This window comes from Artemia franciscana, chromosome 5 (assembly GCF_032884065.1).
Source record: "Artemia franciscana chromosome 5, ASM3288406v1, whole genome shotgun sequence".
Taxonomy (NCBI): Eukaryota; Metazoa; Arthropoda; class Branchiopoda; order Anostraca; family Artemiidae; genus Artemia; species Artemia franciscana.
In genome coordinates this window covers 34,498,292-34,517,816 of record NC_088867.1, presented here as the reverse complement: position 1 = coordinate 34,517,816, position 19,525 = coordinate 34,498,292, and the positions used below count along the sequence as shown (strand labels likewise).

General features: G+C 36.2%; 1 protein-coding gene across 2 annotated transcripts in view; it reads left to right on the top strand.

Moving 5' to 3' along the window:
* Positions 1-19,525, top strand: part of LOC136027317 (17-beta-hydroxysteroid dehydrogenase type 6-like) — a 75,597-nt gene that overhangs the window by 17,533 nt on the left and 38,539 nt on the right. For both annotated transcript variants that reach the window (XM_065704439.1, XM_065704438.1), the window contains exons 2-3: positions 2,046-2,299; positions 7,780-7,923. In XM_065704439.1, coding sequence (XP_065560511.1) covers positions 2,089-2,299; positions 7,780-7,923 — 355 coding nt within the window. In that variant the 5' untranslated portion in view covers positions 2,046-2,088. The remainder of the gene's footprint in view (positions 1-2,045; positions 2,300-7,779; positions 7,924-19,525) is intronic.

Below are 19,525 nucleotides of genomic sequence, written 5' to 3'. Positions count from 1 at the left end.
GATTTTAGGTTTCCCCCTCCAACTCCCCCCAATGTCATCAGATCCGGTCGGGATTTTAAATAAGAGCTCTGAGACACAATATCATTCCAAACATTAAATTTCATTGAGATCCAATCACCCGCTCATAAGTTAAAAATACTTCATTTTTCTCTATTTTTTCCGAATTAACCGGCCCCTCACTCCCCCCCAGATGGTCAAATCGGGAAAATGACTATTTCTAATTTAATCTGATCCGGTCCCTGATACGCTTGCCGAATTTCATCGTCCTAGCTTACCTGGAAGTGTCTAAAGTAGCGAAACCGGGACTTTAGGTTTCCCCCTCCAACTCCCCCCAATGTCATCAGATCCGGTCGGGATTTAAAATAAGAGCTCTGAGATACAATATCAATCCAAACATCAAATTTCATTAAGATCCAATCACCCGCTCATAAGTTAAAAATACTTCATTTTTTCTATTTTTTGCGAATTAACCGGCTCCCCACTCCCCCCCCAGATGGTCAAATCGGGAAAATGACTATTTCTAATTTAATCTGGTGTGGTCCCTGATACGCTTGACAAATTTCATCGTCCTAGCTTACCTGGAAGTGCCTAAAGTAGCAAAACCGGGACCGACAGACAGACAGACCGACAGAATTGGCGATTGCTATATGTCACTTGGTTAATACCAAGTGCCATAAAAACGTACACAATAGTTACAACAAGTAACTCCTGTTCTTACTCGGATGCGTTTGAAATGTCTATTTTGTATTTGTTTTTACATTTGTTGCTTTTGCTATTTTTTAGTTTCCTGGCTTGTAGCTTCTATTCTTTTTTTTCCGTGTTGCACTTTTTGGCTTCTATACATTTTTTTTTCGTTCTGCGCCGAAGATCCCAGGTTTTACGAATTGAAACATTCATGTTATTTTTCTCTTTTACTTTCTTTTTCACTTGCCCTTTTCTTTACGAGAATTTTTATTATTCTTAAATTTTTTTCACCAGGCTCAGACGAACCAAAGCTTTTAAAGTTAGAGCTATGTTCAAGTTGGTGGGTCATAACGAGGGTTAAAGGTCAATAGGATGCTTAAGGTACTTAACTTAGATACAGGGAGGGGGTTAATTTTTAAACTGTGAACCCGTCTTGTCCAAAAACTAGGTGGCGCTATTTGAAAATTTAAGCTTCTTAAAACGTGTTATGCATAACTGTGTAGTTTGCTCTAGAAAGGGATGATTTAGCCAGTAATTTTCTTGACAACCGGGTAGGAACCGGTGACCTCTCGATCCGCAGTCGAAAGGTCAACCACTAAGCTATAAGGCATGCATACATTCAAATAATAAATATTATAAGTAAACAATATAGGCAGATTTTACAACTTACAGTCCTTTTCCCAGGACCATTGGAGGAGGGGGTTCATGTTATCCCTAAGGGCATAGTTATTGAACCTTTCAAGTATGCTGAAACAAATGGCCGTCCAAAATTTTGATCGGGTGGCTTTGGGGGAAAAGAAGGCGTGGGATGGGTCTAGTTGCCTTCCTATATTTTCGGTCACTTAAAAAGGGCACTAGAAATTTTAGTTTCGATTTTAATGTTATCCATCACCATCTTTTTGGGAGCGCAATTGCAGTTTTGCTATTAAATTGCCCTCTTTTGTTCCCCCTCTTTCTAAAATCAGGCAAATTTTCTCAAGTTCGTAACCTTTGATTTGTAACACTGAACTTAATGAAACTTATATATTTGGAATCAGCATAATATCTCGATTTTTCGGATGTGTCTATTGGTATCAAAATCTAAATTTTTAGAGTTTCGGTTACTATTAGGCCGACTCGCTCCTAATTTGCAGTTCGTTACCACAAACTGTTTGACTACATGAACTTCTATTTCCCTCTGCCCCACAAAGAATATCCCTAATGAAGATAAAAACAAAAACTAGTGTTCACCAACGCCATTCACCATCAAATTATACTTAAGCTTTAAGCCCAAATGAATTCTTTATTCCCAGGAGAGGAACATGGTTATATTTATTACATATTAGTAGAATAATTGATGCCATGAAAAATATTTCTTTTAGGAAATAGGAATCAGAAATGGGCTGAGACAGTCGAAAAATAAGAATGGATGGAGATATTTTAGCATTATGTACAATTCAAATATTCATTCTACTCTGCATTCTTGGTGCGATTTTTTACTTTCTTGGTAAACATTTAGCCTACAGATCGAAGGTTGACACTTTAAACCGGACAATACTAGTGACAGGCTGTGATGGTGGATTAGGCTTCGGATTAGCAGTACATTTTGATAAGATTGGATTACGAGTGATAGCAGGTAGATATTTAATCTTTTATGAAATTCATCTTTTCCAGACTGTCGAAGGTTGCTATACCTTTCAGAGCTATATTGAGACAACTTATATGTGGGGTCAAAGGTAGGGAAGTCGTTTCGGGGGGTCACGGGGGCAAATTATTGCCCCTAGATAATTTAGAGAAAAATTGATATATAGCCCATGCCCCTTGACTATCCGGATATGGACCCCTTTTTTCCCCCAACGAAAATGCTGGAGCTACGCCCCTGATCAAAAGTGATGGAAACAGGCAAAGGTAACAGTCTAAAAGTATTACTCTTGTGAAGGAAACATCTTAGTAAAATAAAACTAGCACCAATAGATTCCTTATTTTATGCTCCTTGTTTAGTATAACATTCGTTGCCTTGAGAATGCACTCCATCCCCTGATACAGAGGCGCCATTTGGGGGGGGTCAAGGGTGGGCAAATTCCCACCCCAGATTTTCCAGGGGGGCCCAAGCTTCCACCACAAAGGGCCCTTTGCCGGCCATAATAATCCATTATGTCCAACATAATCCATTCTGTCCAATTAATTTGAAATTACTGCACGCCTATTAACCAAAGAGCGTAATTACTTGTCGACCCTTGGGGTAATTACGCTATTTGCTATTAATTATTGTAAACTTTGAAAGTAGGTAAGATACATAATAAAATTCTCGAGTTCTGTCAAATGCACATTTCCTAGATGATTACGCGACACGAAGTGAGTCGGGGGGCCCAAGATGGAGTTTATGCCCACCCCGAGATTTGGTCCAAATGGTGCCTCTGCCCTGATAGCCCCAAGTATAGAACTAATAACATATTTTTTCTGTTAGTTCAATATCTTTTATCCGCAAATATGCAATATATTTTCATAGGCAGCGCAATACACTGACAGACCCATGGGGGCGTGGGGGCCCCTCCCCCAGGATTTTTCTGCCGTCCTCATTCCACATTTTTTCCCTGTTTTATCTCTTTTTTAAATAAATTTGTCATTTTGATCATTGTTGGCGCCCTTGTCAAATTAGACCCCCCCCCCAGATTTTGCTCTAGATCCGCCTTTGGCGCAATGGCGCTGCCTAAGTAAAGAGCGATGCGGGCATAATGTGTTATTTGTTTATTCTTTTTCTAACCAAGGCACGTCGTATGGAAGGAGTTGTAGTAGAAACTTTTAAAGGGGCTCACTCGACTATAAAATGAAAGTTTAAATGCAATTTTAAGAGTCAAAAGTGATTGGAGGGCAACCTACCTCCACACCCATCGTTTCCCAAAACACATCCAATCAAAATTATGAGACAGATAATTTGTTCAGCATTGTTGAAAGGTCCAGTAATTATGCCTTTGGGGACGTCAAGCCCCCCCCCCCCGAGCCCTCAGGTCAAAAGCTGAAAGTTACGCAATGTGTTCATTGTTTACATAGAGTATATGTTATTGAGAAAGGTGGGCAAGTTTAACCTTAATTTTCCAAAACGACGAAGGGCATTCAGGTACGACTTTCAGAGGAAGTTAAGGAGAGAGAACTAAATCCAAACACGTTATGTGCATACGGGCTCTCAAAAGGGTGTAACTCAAGAATGACTGAATACATTAATTTAGGATTTTCAGGAAATGATAAAGAAGATGTTCAATTGACCGAAAAGGCAATATTTGCACGCTACTATTACTATTAAAACTACCACTACTGCTAATTCTACTACTACGACAATTACTACCCCTAAAACTATTGCTCTGGTTTTCAACAGGGTGTATGCTGTTAAAAATTGTTGAAATAGTTCTCCTGCATAAAAATGGCAAGCCAAACTATGGAATCTTATAGAAAAAAAACCGCAAAAGATATAAAATATTATTTTCGTTTTCCATGTCAAAGACTATGCCAATAAGAACGAACAGGTATTTATAACTTTTTCTGTCAAATAAGTTTTTCCAAGAAAAGTAAAGAGCTCCATTAAATTGAAAATGAGCAGAAATAAAGTCAAATAATCTTCCAAGCGTAGTACTACCCCAGATCACCATCAATAAATAAATGGAACCCAAAATGGACAGGAATTACCATAAATAACTGAGTCAAACTCAAAACGAGCAGAAATTAACATGAATAGGGCTGACAACCCCCATGGCATCTCAAGACCAGAACATAATCTACACTTTACTGAAAACAAAACACATATTAAATATTTTTACTTCTTTAACTTTAATAAATCAAAAATATTAAGACTTTAAGGAATGAATATCAGTATATATATATATATATATATATATATATATATATATATATATATATATATATATATATATATATATATATATATATATATATATATATATATATATATATATATATATATATTAAACCGACAATCCACGGTCATTTGTTTTCAGCTATGACAGTTGAGGCAGGCACGTACACGTGCACTTATTCCGGGGGATCTAATAATAAAACAGCACCTTTTATTTAATGGCTTGAGTAAAAAGTGTTCAGAAACTTTAGGGTCTTTGGGAGGGGAGTGAAGCCCCTCTCTGGGTACGTCCTTGAATCAAGAGGCATCCACCTTCAAAAATCATACGCACCAGTTGGCACACACCAGGTATGGCGTAAAATGTGTCACATGTGACCTCAAGAGGCACGATACTGTCGAAATGGGCTACGTGTGCCGTAACAAGTAATATACACCAGGTGCTGGTGAATTGGCAACCCATCGATAGTAATTGAAAAAAAATGGTGTGTTTTGCATTTATATTTTTTATATTATATCTGATATCTGTTTCTTTTTACTTTAATATCTGTTTTTTAACTATATTTGGGGTACAAGGAAGATGACATCCAAGTTCATATATCTAGTAATTTATGTTCGTTTTGAGTTAAGTTGAATCTCAGTTTAATTTTTAGTAGTCTGATATCCATTTCTTTTTAATCTGATATCTGTTTCTTACAAGTCTGATATCTATCTCTTTTAACTTTTATTTCATTGCTCCTTTTAGTTTCTAGTAATGTTTTTCTTTTTTTGCTCTGCCCAAATCATAGCTTCGCTGTTTACTTTTGTTAAAAAAAAGCTGTTGTTTTTCAATTAATAAATAAAAAACAGATTCTGTAGAAGTCACCGATAGATGTAACAGGAACAATTTTCATATAGCTCAAAACCCACCTTAGTAACGAATTAGTTGTGATTTTGGTATGGTCCATTTATGGATGTATGCCTTTGGGTCTTATTTTTATACAAGTTATAAACTAACTTTTGTTAATAAAATTGTGTCTTGTTTAAGCTTTAATTAGTCGGACGGCATACCGAGAAAGAATATCATGGTCTTTGACATAATTTATGATAATTCAGCTTGCCGCGCCTGTTGTTTGTACAAGGAAGCTTTTCTGGCATGAAACAAAATAAACCAATACCAATTTTAATATAAAAAAAGTCCACATTTTGACTAGTAAGTATGGCACATTCGAAAATCAGAAACTTCTAAATATTTTGAAAAACTTCAAAATAAGACTTGATCAAATCAACGAAACAAATCAATGGTTTTTCCGACACTTGTCCATAATTCAGGAAACACAAGAATTTGGTTGCCTTATCAGACAATAACCGGATTATTGTTGTTTGTACTCGGAGAGAATTAGCCTCGGCTCACTGGAAAACTACATTTTAGCTATATTTTATTTAAATTTTAGTTGGTATTTTGGTTAAGTTAGGTTCGGTTAAGGTTAAGGTTACTTCTTGAATACAGCCCCGCTATACCTAACCCCCACCCCCTAATGTGCCAACAAGCGCTATTTGTCTATTTTGAGGGTGGGGTCCGTGCTGGAGCGGATCCAGGGGGTGATTTTAGGGGTATGTGCCTCTCCCCCAGAAGGTCGAATGTTGAACTAATTACACAGATGGAGGGGCGAAAAATACCGACGGGGGTGCCAAAATTTTATTGGTGCCCCCTCCCCAAAACGTTAATTCTATATCCTACCCTCAGATAGTAACTCTAAGTATTATAAAAAGTTTTATTTAACTCCTTTATAATTGCTGCAGTCGATGCATGCTTAGGCAACTATTAGTATTCCCTTGTCTCCAAGGGGTTTTCTGTCGCCTTTTTCGGGAACATTCCTGAGTATGTATTAATATCTCTTCAAATATGTTTAAAAGCATACCCAGTAAGACATTTTTACCCCTAAAAACATTACTGAGATGTTTAATTGCCCATACCAAATGCACAGACCACACTAAATAATTGGCCCGAAAGAGCATGCATTTAGCATATCATGCAAGAGATATATCACTAAAAACGATACGCTACACGCTTATCGACATTGCAAGCCTAATGCCCGAGCAACATCATAGTTACATCTGCTGTGCAAAACAAGATTTATGAATGATTAGATTTTAACGTCACATTTATGCTACACATGTTGATAATTGAAAGGGCAAGAACCATCATGTGAATCCAATATCAAAACTTTTGCCCCAGGTATTGTCTACTAACATCAAGACTCTATCCAGAGAGTAAAAAAAGCATATAAATAAATTTTTGGCGTTTTCTATAATATTTCTGGAATCCCCTCTCCCGCGAAAAATAACACCCCCTACCCGAACAAAGATCCTGGGTACACTCTTAACTATCACGATGTCTTTACATCATTTGCCAGGTCTATCATATGCAAATATGAAATCTACCTTTTGTAGTTCCCAATTCTCTTTTGAGAATACCCTAAACCTTGATTTTACTTGGCCAATGTACAAACCTTCAATGAGGTTTACGCTTGAAAATTGAACATCGTTCAACTTAACACATTACGGACGAGATACCGTACAATATTCACGCTGTAGTGGCGTGTAATTTTGACCTTATGGACAGTATAAACGCAATTATGTTGCGTTTTTGTATTTTATTTTATGTTGAAGAACATAGTATTTAGACAGGTTTGAGGTCAAATTTCTGAAGCTTTAAAAAAAAACGAAAAAAAACATAGAAGTTTACATACCTTGGAAATAAATGTTTACCGTCAACGAAAAGTCTATTGATATTTTGTTCCGATGTTAGATTTTTACGTAATTCCAGAATTTAGGTGAGCAAGTGTCTCACCCCTTCCCATACCATTTATACAGACGCGAAATGTTGAAGAAATTCTAGAATTAAAGGGCACAAGTGTCTTAACTATTGTCATACAAATCCTACAACCACGAAGACAATTTTAGTCCTAGAGACTCTAATAGAGAATTTTCGTGTCCTAGTTTAGAAGCAATATTTCAAAAATACAAGTTTTTGAAATATAAAATATGTCTCTCCAGATCCATTGATCTTTTATTTTGTAAGTTGTTGTAAAAAACTGATCCTACTGAGAAAAGCGAGGACCTCGCCATATTCTGTGCTGAATGGGAATAAGATCTTGTATTTGCTTTAACCCTTGGATTGTTCCCGACTAGATTCCAGACAATACACTTTTCTGTTATTTGATAGGTGACCTTATGCTTTTACAATTTATTTTTATATTCTATTTCAGGTTTTACAGATATTACCAGCATTAATACTTCTCGGTTAAAAGCAGAAACATCAGACAAATTGAAACTCATCCAACTAGATTTGACAACCTTGGATGATAAACAGTCAAAAACTGTCGAATCACTGGTAGCACAACGAGAAGGAGGTATTATATTTACCTTAATTACCTTTAACGTACGTTTACCTTTAGTTAGTGTGACAAGCGTAGCTATATCTAACATGATTTGAAGTTGACATTAATTTTTTAAAGCGCCAAGCACATTAACATTAAAATTCGTTTTGCCCCCTCCCTGGACCCATTCCAGGTCTATTCATATGGGAGAACCATGATTTTCTTTAGTTTTTCATTGGGTTGTTTCAAACTATGATGCGTGTAGGGTAGTATCACATTTTTGACAGTCCTGCCACATTGATCGTTAGCAATATGTTGATCCCCTAAGACAACTACATCTTCAAAAGCAAGCTATTCCTCCTTAAGCTTTTTGATGACATATGTGTTAAGCTTCTCTTGATTTTTCAACCGCATTTCCGTTTTCTCATGTTTTTTGCCTCTTAGAATCGAAAACTTAGAACCGCAGAACCTCTTAGAACCGCATTTCCGATTTTCCTTACTTTCTAAAACAAATAGGATTCTATAAGTTTTTACATAACCAAATCAAAATCTGATTCCTTTTTTACTGTCCTTGGTACTTGAAATATAAATCAGCAATAAAGTCTGCACTTTGTGTATTCCTCTAAGGTAGCCACCGTGGAGGGGGAGTGGGGCTTTGGCTATTACTAGTTTTTGAAGCGGTTGTGAAAGGGTGAGTTTTTATTTGAAATAAAGAAGTATTAGGTAATGAACAGATTACTGGTACTTGCATGTACTGTTTTCACTTTAAATAAAGATACCCTGTCGTAGTATCTACTAAAATTCATAGAGCATATAGCATGGGAAATTACACACGTTAGAAATTTTGAAAATTCATATTTTCTGTGTGAAAAATGCTGCCATCTAATTTTTAATTGCCCCAAAGTTGAAGAACCACCTACTAGGGACCATGAAAAACCCTAAAAGTGTCAATAACTCAAAACGATTTATCAATGCGTGACAATAAATAAAAGCTAAACAACAAACTTGACTAAGATAGCTCTGGTAAAATGGTAATCCGCTGGGAACAGGTAGGTTACATAAACTAGCGACTTAGAGGCTCTCAGCATTTTGCGGCACAAGATGCTACTGGGACCTCAAACTTAACAAAGGAGTGGTCTTCAACACCACTGATTTACAGTATGTGGAGCAAGCTTCATTCTTTTGGAATTGAGCTATGAGGCTAGGCAGATTGACTATCCTGATCTCCAAAACAAATAGATAGATGTGTAGACCACGTTATTGAAAATCAAAGGGTTAACACTTGAAAGTATAAGGCACTCGGTGGTCAAATAAAATATATAAATTAAAATCTATAATATAGAAATATGTCAATAGTTTTTAAAGAAAAGATGTGAGTATTTTCAGCGTTTTGATTTTCACAAATGTTCCTTTATTAACCAACGTTTAACCATGTGCAGAGGAATTGAAATGATAATTTTTGAAAGTAAAATCGGTCGTCACGGGTCAACCCAACCAGACTTGTATACTTAAAAATTTTGTTTTTCACACTATTTGGGATACCACCTCTTAGTCGGTACTACCAAATTTTCTTCCAAAATTTGCTGTCTTCATTAAGTTATCCTTAACCTGTCTTTTTATTCTGACAGTTTCCTGGCGATCAAAGAAAAACAATTTGTAGCCTATTTTGAGGTTTCAAGAATCTATACAACCCATTTTTGCTCAAGATTTTTTTGCCTCTTAGATTTATTTTTCCCAGTGGGTATTTCCAGAAAGTGGCAAGACAATCGGAGCTATACAATTTTGTTCTATTTTAGGTGTTGTGAATGTAAAAAAATTCCATAATTCATGTCTTCATTGGGCCCTTTTTACCTTTCTACTTGCTCTGTAAGTTTTAGCCAATCAGAGTAAACAAAAATTTGTCGGCCCGGTTTCAGGTGTCGCACATGGATACAACCAACTTTCAAAATGCTTGGTCTCTTCTGAGGTACTCAACACTGTATCTATGCCGTATAAATTTAGGCTTATAAGAAACGAATGAAATTTAAGACCCATATTAAGGTGTCACCTCAATACAGCCAAAACTAGTTTCAAAGTTACGCCTTCATAATTTTTTTTTTTTTAAATTGCCTCTCAAGTACGTAATGTGCTTCCTTTTTTGAGCAGTAGAAATTAGGACTGTAAGCCCTGAATAAGTTTGCTTTGTTTGCTTTTAAATAATTTCAATTTGACTTGAAATTGAATTCTTGGAATGATGGAAAAGTGCATACTTTTTATTTAAGCAAATATGTTCTAGATTATATTTCAAGAACATGTAATATTTAACCATACACGTGGTACATTATGTCAACTGATAGACTGTGGGACAGACACAGAAAATATTGCATCTCTTTTTAACGTCACAAATAACTATAACCTAATATTTTCCTTGGTTCTATTACAATTCTATTGGCGATGTCTAAACGTAGCTTCAATGGAGATCAAATAATAAGTATTTTTAGTTTTCCATATCTGCTTTAGAAAAAATTTCTCAGCCCAATATATTTTTTTCATTAGACTCCCTTAGGCCTGGGGATTTACGGCAGTAAGTTTCAAGTTAATGAAAGACGCGATGTTTTATATTTCTGGTGCCTTTAACACCTTTCAGGTCCCAACAAAAACGTCTTTTCCCCATAGCCCAAAAATGATCCTTAAAAGGTTCAAACTAATTTGGAATTTTTTTTACCTCTTTTGGGCCCCGGTTTTGGGGGAGGGAACAATATCCCAAAATTGAATTTTTATTGTAAGTTAGGGTCCACTTAATCCAGGGATTTACAAATTTAAATTAATTCTATCCAGAAAAAAAGTTTATTGGCCCTTTTTTGGTCTAATTTGGAGGCACACTATTGGCCAAGAGAACGGTCCATGAAATTCGGGCCAATCACCCAAAGAACTATTCATGAGTTTCGGATAATAATTTTGGTTAATCTCCTTTTCTGCTATAAGAACTATTTGAAAACAATAGACAAGTTGTATTATTTTTCTCTTTCACCCCAAAGACTATGGGGTCATTTAATTCCTGGAGGCATGATCATTGGACCATTTGACTATCCTGAAAAAAATGGCTAGCTCAAAAATCTGATTGAATATTTTAGCCGTTACGAAGAGCAGTATGACGAAAATGCCATGGGAATTTGGCTCTCATCTCCGGTCACTTATGATTCTTAAAGTGGGTACTAGAGCTTTCGATATCCAATATAATGGGCTGTCTTAAAATTTTCTATGACCTCTCATTCCAAAGAACGAAATAATACATGGGAAGGCTATACTTTTTTACTAAGGCAACGCTGGAGTGATGTCTCTGATCTTAGCATTCTTCATTAAGGCGGGGATTAAGTGAACTTGAAAACATCGAGCTTCAAAATTGAAGTTAGGGTAGCCTTCTGTCTTTTAATTCTCTAGAGACCGTTGGTTGTCAAAACTTCAAATAGCACTAATTATCAAGTCTTGTCAAAAGTTTTGATTGACAGCTTCCTTTGGTGAGATGTTTCAGTCAAGAAATAGTAATATATTTGGCTGGGTAAAAATTAAATTTTATTAGTTAAAGTAAAATAAAAATTTTAAGATTTAAATTTTTCTTTAAAATTTTTTAATTTTTTTAATTTTTTACTTAAAATTTAAGTAAAAATAAATTTTATTAGTTAAAGATATACGCAACTTACAAATTAGCTTACGTAAAGAAACTTATGTATTCTCATATTTTTATTGCATATATGAGGGGGTTCGCCCCCTCGTCAGTACCTCACTCTTCACGCTAAAGCTTAAATTTTGTCCCAATTCCTTAAGAATGACCCCTGAATAACAAAAGCCGTAGAATAAATAGTTGAAATTTCTAAAAATACTTTAACGTAAAGAGCGAGGTATTAGGAGGTGAGCCCCTCATATGCGTAATAATTTCTGTTCCTTTTAACAGAAATTATTATGGAATATTTACAGGAATTAATATTTACAAGAAAATAATAACAGGGATATTCTGTTCCTTTCAGTTGAAAAACTTTGCCATATTTATTTTTTCATTGTTTTTTTTAAATAATGCTAGAAAATCCTGCGCTCCCTTCATGGAAATTTTCTTCTCCGATGACAAATTCCTCCGTGAAAAGTTCCCCCAACATATCCCCCTCTTCTCAACCCCTGCCCCCAACCAAATGAAAACGCCCCAGAAAACGTCTGTACACTTCCCAATAACCATTACTATATGTAAGCACTGGTCAGTGTTAGTAACCTGTAGCCCCTCCCACGGGGACTGTGGGGGAGTAGGTCATCCCAAACGGCATAGTTGTAAGGATTGTCGACTACGCGGAATAAAATGGCTATCTCAGAATTTTGATCCGGTGTTTTTGGGAAAATAATTAGCGTGCGACGGGGGCCTAGGCACCCTCCGATTTTTTGGTCACTTAAAAAGGGCACTAGAACTTTTCATTTCCGTTAGAATGAACCCTATCGCAACATTCTAGGACCACTGGGTCGATACGATCACCCCTGGAAAAAAAAACAACAAATAAACACGTATCCGTGATCTGCCTTCTGACAAAAAATACAAAATTCCACATTTTTAAACAGTTCGTGGTAACGAACTGTAGTAAGGAGCGACTAGGCTCAATAGTAACGAAACTCTAAAAAAATGGAATTTTGATACCAATAGTTATATCAAAAGAATGGCATTTTAATGCTGATTTTAAATATATAAGTTTCATCAAGAATAGTCTTACCCATCAAAAATTACGAGCCTGAAAATGTTTGCCTCGTTTTAGAAAATAGGGGGAAACACACCCTAAAATTCATACGATCTTAACGAAAATCACACCGTCAGATTCAGCGTAACAGAGAACCTTGTTGTAGAAGTTTCAAGCCCCAATCTATAAAAATGTGGAATTTCCCATTTTGTGCCAGAAGACAAATCACGGATGCGTGTTTATTTGTTTTTTTTTTCCAGGGGTGATTGGAAATTGGAGGGCACCTAGGCTCCCTCCCACGGTCATTTTTCCCCAAAGTTACCGGATCAAAATTCTGAGATAGCCATTTTATTCACCATAGTCGAAAAACCCAATAACTATGTCTATGGGGACGACTTGCTCCCCCGCAATCCCCGTGGGAGGGGCTGCAAGTTACAATCTTTGACCTGTGTGTACATATAGTAATGGTTACTAAGAAGTGTACAGACGTTTTCAGGGGGATTTTTTTGGTTTTTAGGGGATATTTGAGGGGAGAGGGTTACCGGGGAGGATTTTTCCATGAGGAACTTCTCATGGGGGAAGAGACTTTCAATGGAGGGGGTGCAGGATTTTCTAGCATTATTTAAAAAAAAAAACAATGAAAAAATAAACATGAAAAGTTTTTTTTTTCTACTGAAAGTGAGAAGCAGCATTAAAACTTAAAACGAACAGAAATTATTACGCATATGAGGGGTCTACCTCCTCGTAATACCTCGCTCTTTACGCTAAAGCATTTTTAGTGATTTCAACTATTTATTCTACGGCCTTTGTGATTCAGGGGTCATTCTTAACGAATCTTGACAAAATTTAAGCTTTATTATCAAGAGCGAGGTATCAACGAGGGGTGAGCCCCCTCATATACGCAATAAAAATATACGAATATTGAAGTTCGCTACGTAATTTAATTCGTAAGTTACGTATATTTTTTACTTACGAAGACGTTCGTAAAAATAATAAGTAAATGATGCCTTTTTAAGTAATCAAAAATAGGAGGGCAACTAGGCCTCCTCCCTCGCTCCTTTTTTCTCAAAATCTTCCGATGAAAACTGTGAAAAAGCCATTTAGTCTCAAAAAATTAATATGCAAATTTCGTTTTAATTATTTATAGGTGGAGAGCCAAGATCAAACCGTGCATTAATTCAAAGACGTCCAGAAATTAAAAAAAAAAAGTTTGTTTAAATGAAAGTAAGGAGCGACATTAAAACTTAAAACGAACAGAAATTACTCCGTATATGAAAGGGGCTTTTCTTCCTCAACGCCCCGCTCTTTACGCTAAAGCTTGACTCTTTCTCTTAGCTCTACATTTTAAAACAGTAAAAAACTTTAGCGTAAAAAGCGGGGCGTTGAAGAGAAAAAGCCCCTTTCATATACGGAGTAATTTCTGATCGTTTTAAGTTTTTATGTCGCTCCTTACTTTCACTTTAAAAAACTTGTTTTGTTTTTTTGTTTAATTCTAGATAGGAGCTTGAAACTACAGTAGGATTCTCTGATACGCTGAATCTGGGGGTGTAAATTTCGTTAAGGTTCTATGATTTTTACGGGTTGTTTCCTCCTCACCTGTGCTTCCAAACTTAAGTCTCTAGATCGTGCACGAAAAATGCAGGATCAAAAATCCATCGGCAATCCTTCAATTCGTCGCAATCCAAGTTTCTACCACCAGTCACGATCCGGTAGGGAAACGGGGAAGAAGCTACGGGGTTCTGCTCCGCCTCAAGGTTTGTCGCTTGACCTAAATCTCTTGACTTGTCTAGTTCTTCAGCGTACCGCATTATTAGGTATTTTGGATATTTACATCTACCAAGCTCCAAATACTTTTTACGAAGGCGCTGTCTATGTGTGGTAACACTTTTAAAGATGTATACCTCGCTTTGATTTAATTTTCCCCATGATTTCGGCTTTGTGTGCACAACTTTACTGAAGGCTCCTGGCTATTTCTCATTTCTAGGTTTCTTCATTACATTGAAATAATTTATGAAAATTTCACACTGTATTAACAAGCAGCTGATTATACCAGCTTGTCATTTTGGTCTCTTGGGGGTATTATCGGCGATCTGAAACGATTCTTTCTGGCAACCGACTAGTAAAAATTTCAGGTAGCTGAAAATATTCTAGGGGCCTGTTAGAAAACAGGAAAATAAATCGAAAAATGGTTCCAATCATCTTACAGGTTATTGTCTTCTGCTCATGATAGTACCGATTTTGTTCTAAAAGCAATATCCTTTATCGAGTACACTTGCAAAAAAGACCTAGACATTTTCTAAGATTTCTAAGCAATTAGAGAAAATAGAGCAAAATCCTTTCAAACATTTTGTAGCATCTTCAAGAAGCTATGGCCTGATATTAAAAGCGGCATCTTCCGCCAATGAATACTTGAGTACTTTTTAAAAATAAATTTTCAATTTAACATGGGATTTTCGAGTTCCATCAGTTCACTTAATCACGGCCTTAAAAGAATGATGGTTTTCTCCAAAAAACTGCGAAATAAATAATTTTCCCTCAGATCTGATCCTTCCTTTCTGATGAATCATGCCAAGACCTTTCAGAGAAGGGAAGAGGAAGGAAGAATGGTCCACCTAGTACTTATTTTAAGAACCTTACAGATACAACTTCAGCGTTTAGTTGAAGCGAGGAAACAAAGCCAAAATGTTGCTCTCGCAACATTTTACTCGGTGAAGCCGGACAAAGGTTGCCGCAGCACCTCACGTTGCCCATGCAATGTAGATCTAGTTTCTATTCCATTGAATGTAAAGAGGAAATTCACACCTCCAAGTGGTCACATTGTGAGTCTCACTTTCATTGATAATTAAAAAAGAAAAACATTGTCCTCATAATTAACTTTGAATGTGGGTTTTGCTTATGTTTTTAAGTACTGTTTATAATTGCTAAATTAATGTCACCACAAATTAGAGAAATTTGTAAAGGAAAACAGTTTTTAATTTTCTCTTCATTTTCACTGTGAACTATAGTATTTTAATTTATTATTAAATTTTATTTAATTTTATTTAACATTATACAATTTTATAATTATAAAATTAATACAATTTTAGTTAATTTTAATTCCTAATTTTTTGCCAAGAAATAACAAGAGCTAAGAGCTCATATAGCACTTGTGACTTGGCAAGAAGAGCTAAGAGCCAATAGCTCATATGGTATAAGCTCTAACAAAATTCTAAGAATCAATAGATTGATTTAAAAGGAAAATTAAATAAAAAACAAAGCTTTTTTAAATGAAAGTAAGGAGCAACAATAAAACTTAAAACGAACAAAAATTACTCCGTATATGAAAGGGGCTTTTCCTCCTCAACGCCTCGCTCTTTACGCTAAAGTTTGAATCTTTCTCTTAACTATATTTTTAAAACAGTAAGAAACTTTAGCGTAAAGAGCGGGGCGTTGAGGAGGAAAAGTCCCTTTCATATACGGAGTAATTTCTGTTCGTTTTAAGTTTTTAATGTAGCTCCTACAATCTTCTACAATAAGGTTCTCTGATACGCAGAATATGATGGTGTGACTTTTAGGGGGTGTTTCCCCCTATTTTCTAAAATGAGGAAAATTTTTTCAGAATCGTAACTCTTGATGGGTATAACTGATCTTGAAGAAACTTATATATTTAAAATCAGCATCAAAATGCGATTCTTTTGATCTAACAATTGGTATCAAAATTCCATTTTTAAGGGTTTCGGTTACTATTGAGCCGGGTCGCCCCTTACTACAGTTCGTTACCACGAACTGTTTGATCAGAGGCTTAATGTCGGTCGGGATTTAAAATAAGAGCTCTCAGTCACGAAGTCCTTCTAAATATCAGAATTCATTAAGATCCAATCACCCACTCGTAAGTTATAAATACTTCATTTTTTTCTAATTTTTCCTCTCCCTTTAGCCCCCAGATGGTTGAATCTGGGAAAATGTCTTTATCAAGTCAATTTATGCAGGTCCCTGACACGCCTACCAATTTTCATCGTCCTAGCACGCCCAGAAGCACCAAACTCGCCAAATCACTGAACGCCTCCCCCCAACTTCCCCAAAGAGAGCGAATCCAGTACGGTTACGTCAATCACATGTCAAGGATATTCGCTTATTCTATCCACAAGGCTTCATCCCGACTTCTCCACTCCAAGTGTTTTCCAAGACTTCCCCCTCCAACTCCCCCCCCAACGTCAAAAGATCTGGTCAGGATTTGAAATAAGAGCTCTGAGACATGAATTCATTCTAAATATCAAATTTCATTAAGATCCGATCACTTATTCGTAAGATAAAAATACCCCAATTTTCACGTTTCCCAAGAATTCCGGTTCCCCCCTCCAACCCCCACCCCCTCAATGTCAGAGGATCTGGTCAAAATTTAAAATTAGAGCTTTAAAGCACAAGATCCTTCTAAATTTCAAATTTCATTAAGATCTGGTCACCCTTTCGTAAGTTACAAATACCTCGTTTTTCCGAATTACTCCCCCCCAACCCTACCAAAGAGAGCAGATCCGGTCCGATTATATCAGTTACGTATCTTAGACAGGTTCCCTTCCAGTTTTCTTACTGTTTTAAAACTAGAGTTAAGAGAAAGAGTCAAACTTTAGCGTAAAGAGCGGGGCATTGAGGAGGAGAATCCCCTTTTGTATACAGAGTAATTTCTATTCGTTTTAAGTTTTAATGTTGCTCCTTACTTCCATTTAAAAAAACTTGTTTTTTTTTATTTAATTTCTCTAATAAACAAGTTTTTGGAAATATTTATTAAATACAACAACTCTTATATCTTCGATTGCATAAGACAGGGATTTTTTTAATGTTATGCTTTATGATCGCATAAATAAAACGATTCGAAATTTTATTGATAAGAAACTATATGAATATATTTTCCATTCCCTAGAACATATTAACATGACTTTTATCATGTCATTATTAAAATAGATACCAATGTTACTGCATGCCCATAGGTCTGAACAGAACTTTTCAAGCATTATATTCCCTCGTCAAAGGTAATTGCAGCCTGAGAGAAATGATGGTTTAGAGCCCTCGTCCATCCTGGGATGGAATTTTTATACTACCTATGCTAAAAATCTTAATTTCAAGTGCTATGATGAAAGAAAGTTTAGGACGGTTAGGCCACTCTCCGCAGATGAAGGACGATAAGTTGCTTAGAATGGCAGTTTTGACTACTCGTTTAAGGCGAAACAGAAGGTGGAAGGTCATCGAAAGGGGCTGGAAAAGTCATCATAAGGAATGATTAAAAAAAGGTAGAGATTTGATTGGAGGGAGTAAAGCAAAGCTCTGGGATGTAGGAGGAGCGTGTACAGCTGTTTTGGGCCCAGATGTCATAGCGTTGCAATGAAATGTCAGCAGCAATAGTGGAATCTAAAAAAGTACACTAACATACAAAAAGGACATACAATGGAACATTGACAGACACATACTATTGTATTGAATAAAGAGACTTTCTCAAATATGAGAAACAGACTAAATACCAAAATGTGAATTTTCATTTAGTTTCTAGAAAATAAAGGAAAACATTGTCTTGTGAAGGGGGTAGAAAACCGCTGGTACTAATTTGTCATGTTTTTTATATGGCCCCATTTTTAGTAACGCCACTTTTATAGCAAGCTCAAAAATGTTTTATTTTTTGTTCTTTTTTTTTAGTTAAACCACTTCAGATAACGGAATTAAAATCGAAATTAAGTTAGACCAATTTCTTGATTATGAATTCCTCAATTTATGGACAGGGGTTTTTTGTGGTATGGTTAGCACTATTTTATTTGCTGTATAGTATGTCTTTAGGCTTAAGCAATTGGAATTCACTTTACAACAACTACTACAAATAACTCGTTCCAACACCAAGTCGCCTGAGGTCAACAAAGCTCTGTATGCTCCTCTTCCACTGCAACCTATCTACAGCTTTATTCTTTACCCCCTCCAATGGACTTCAATTTCCTTCAAATCCTTTCTGAGACCTCTTGCTGCCCCATTCGGTGATGACCTCTTTTTTTGTGTGACCCCAGATAGATCTCCAAATGGCACAATCGCTGGCAATCTATCATCGCTTGTCCGTAACGCGTAACTTAGCAATCTTGACCTATCTTTCTTTATAGCCCTAGAAGGTAGGTCTGGATCAGAGTCTTCGTACGGATTATTCTTGATATACAGTCAGTCAAACAAAGTCCTAAAACCATACTTTGAAAATTCTTCCAGAAACAACTAACACATCTTCCTTAGAAATTTTACAGATTCCTCGATATCGTCATCTAATTAAACTAATAGTCCAGGACTTTTAGCTCAAAAAAGGGTCAAACCCGGACAAAATTGCAATATAAACGAAAATGGTACCAAAAGGATCAGAAAAAAATTCTGTACAACATACTAAAAGTACCCATAAATCCGAGTGGGGCGAGTACCCGAAAAACAGGGGAAAAGGGGGAGATGCGGGGGAAAATGGGAAAAATGCCGAACATGCCCAGAAAATAGTTTAGAAGTGAGTTTTCTGGGGTTTTTACATACGCTGATTACGAAATTGACATCTAAAATTCAGTATAGAAAAAGAGTACTACGGAAAACGGGGGAACAGGGGAAAGAGGGGAGAAAAGAGAAGAATACAGGGTAGGGGTAGAAAGCGGTTTGGAAGATATTTTCTGGGGTATTCCTGTCTGGTGATTATGAAATTGAGATATAAAATGATATAAAAAAATCGATTAAAATAAAACGGGGAAATGGGGGGGGGGAGGGGAAAAGGGAAATATACAGGGTAGGGGTAGAAAGCATGTGGAAATGTGTTTTCTGGGGTTTTTCTATCTGCTGATTATAAAATTGACATCTAAAACAAAGTTCGAGAACAAATACAGGAGATCTATAGAGGTTCGGCTACCCCATAGGTTCGGAAAAGGCAAAAAAAAAATTCGAGAAAGAAATACGGAAAAATACTGAAA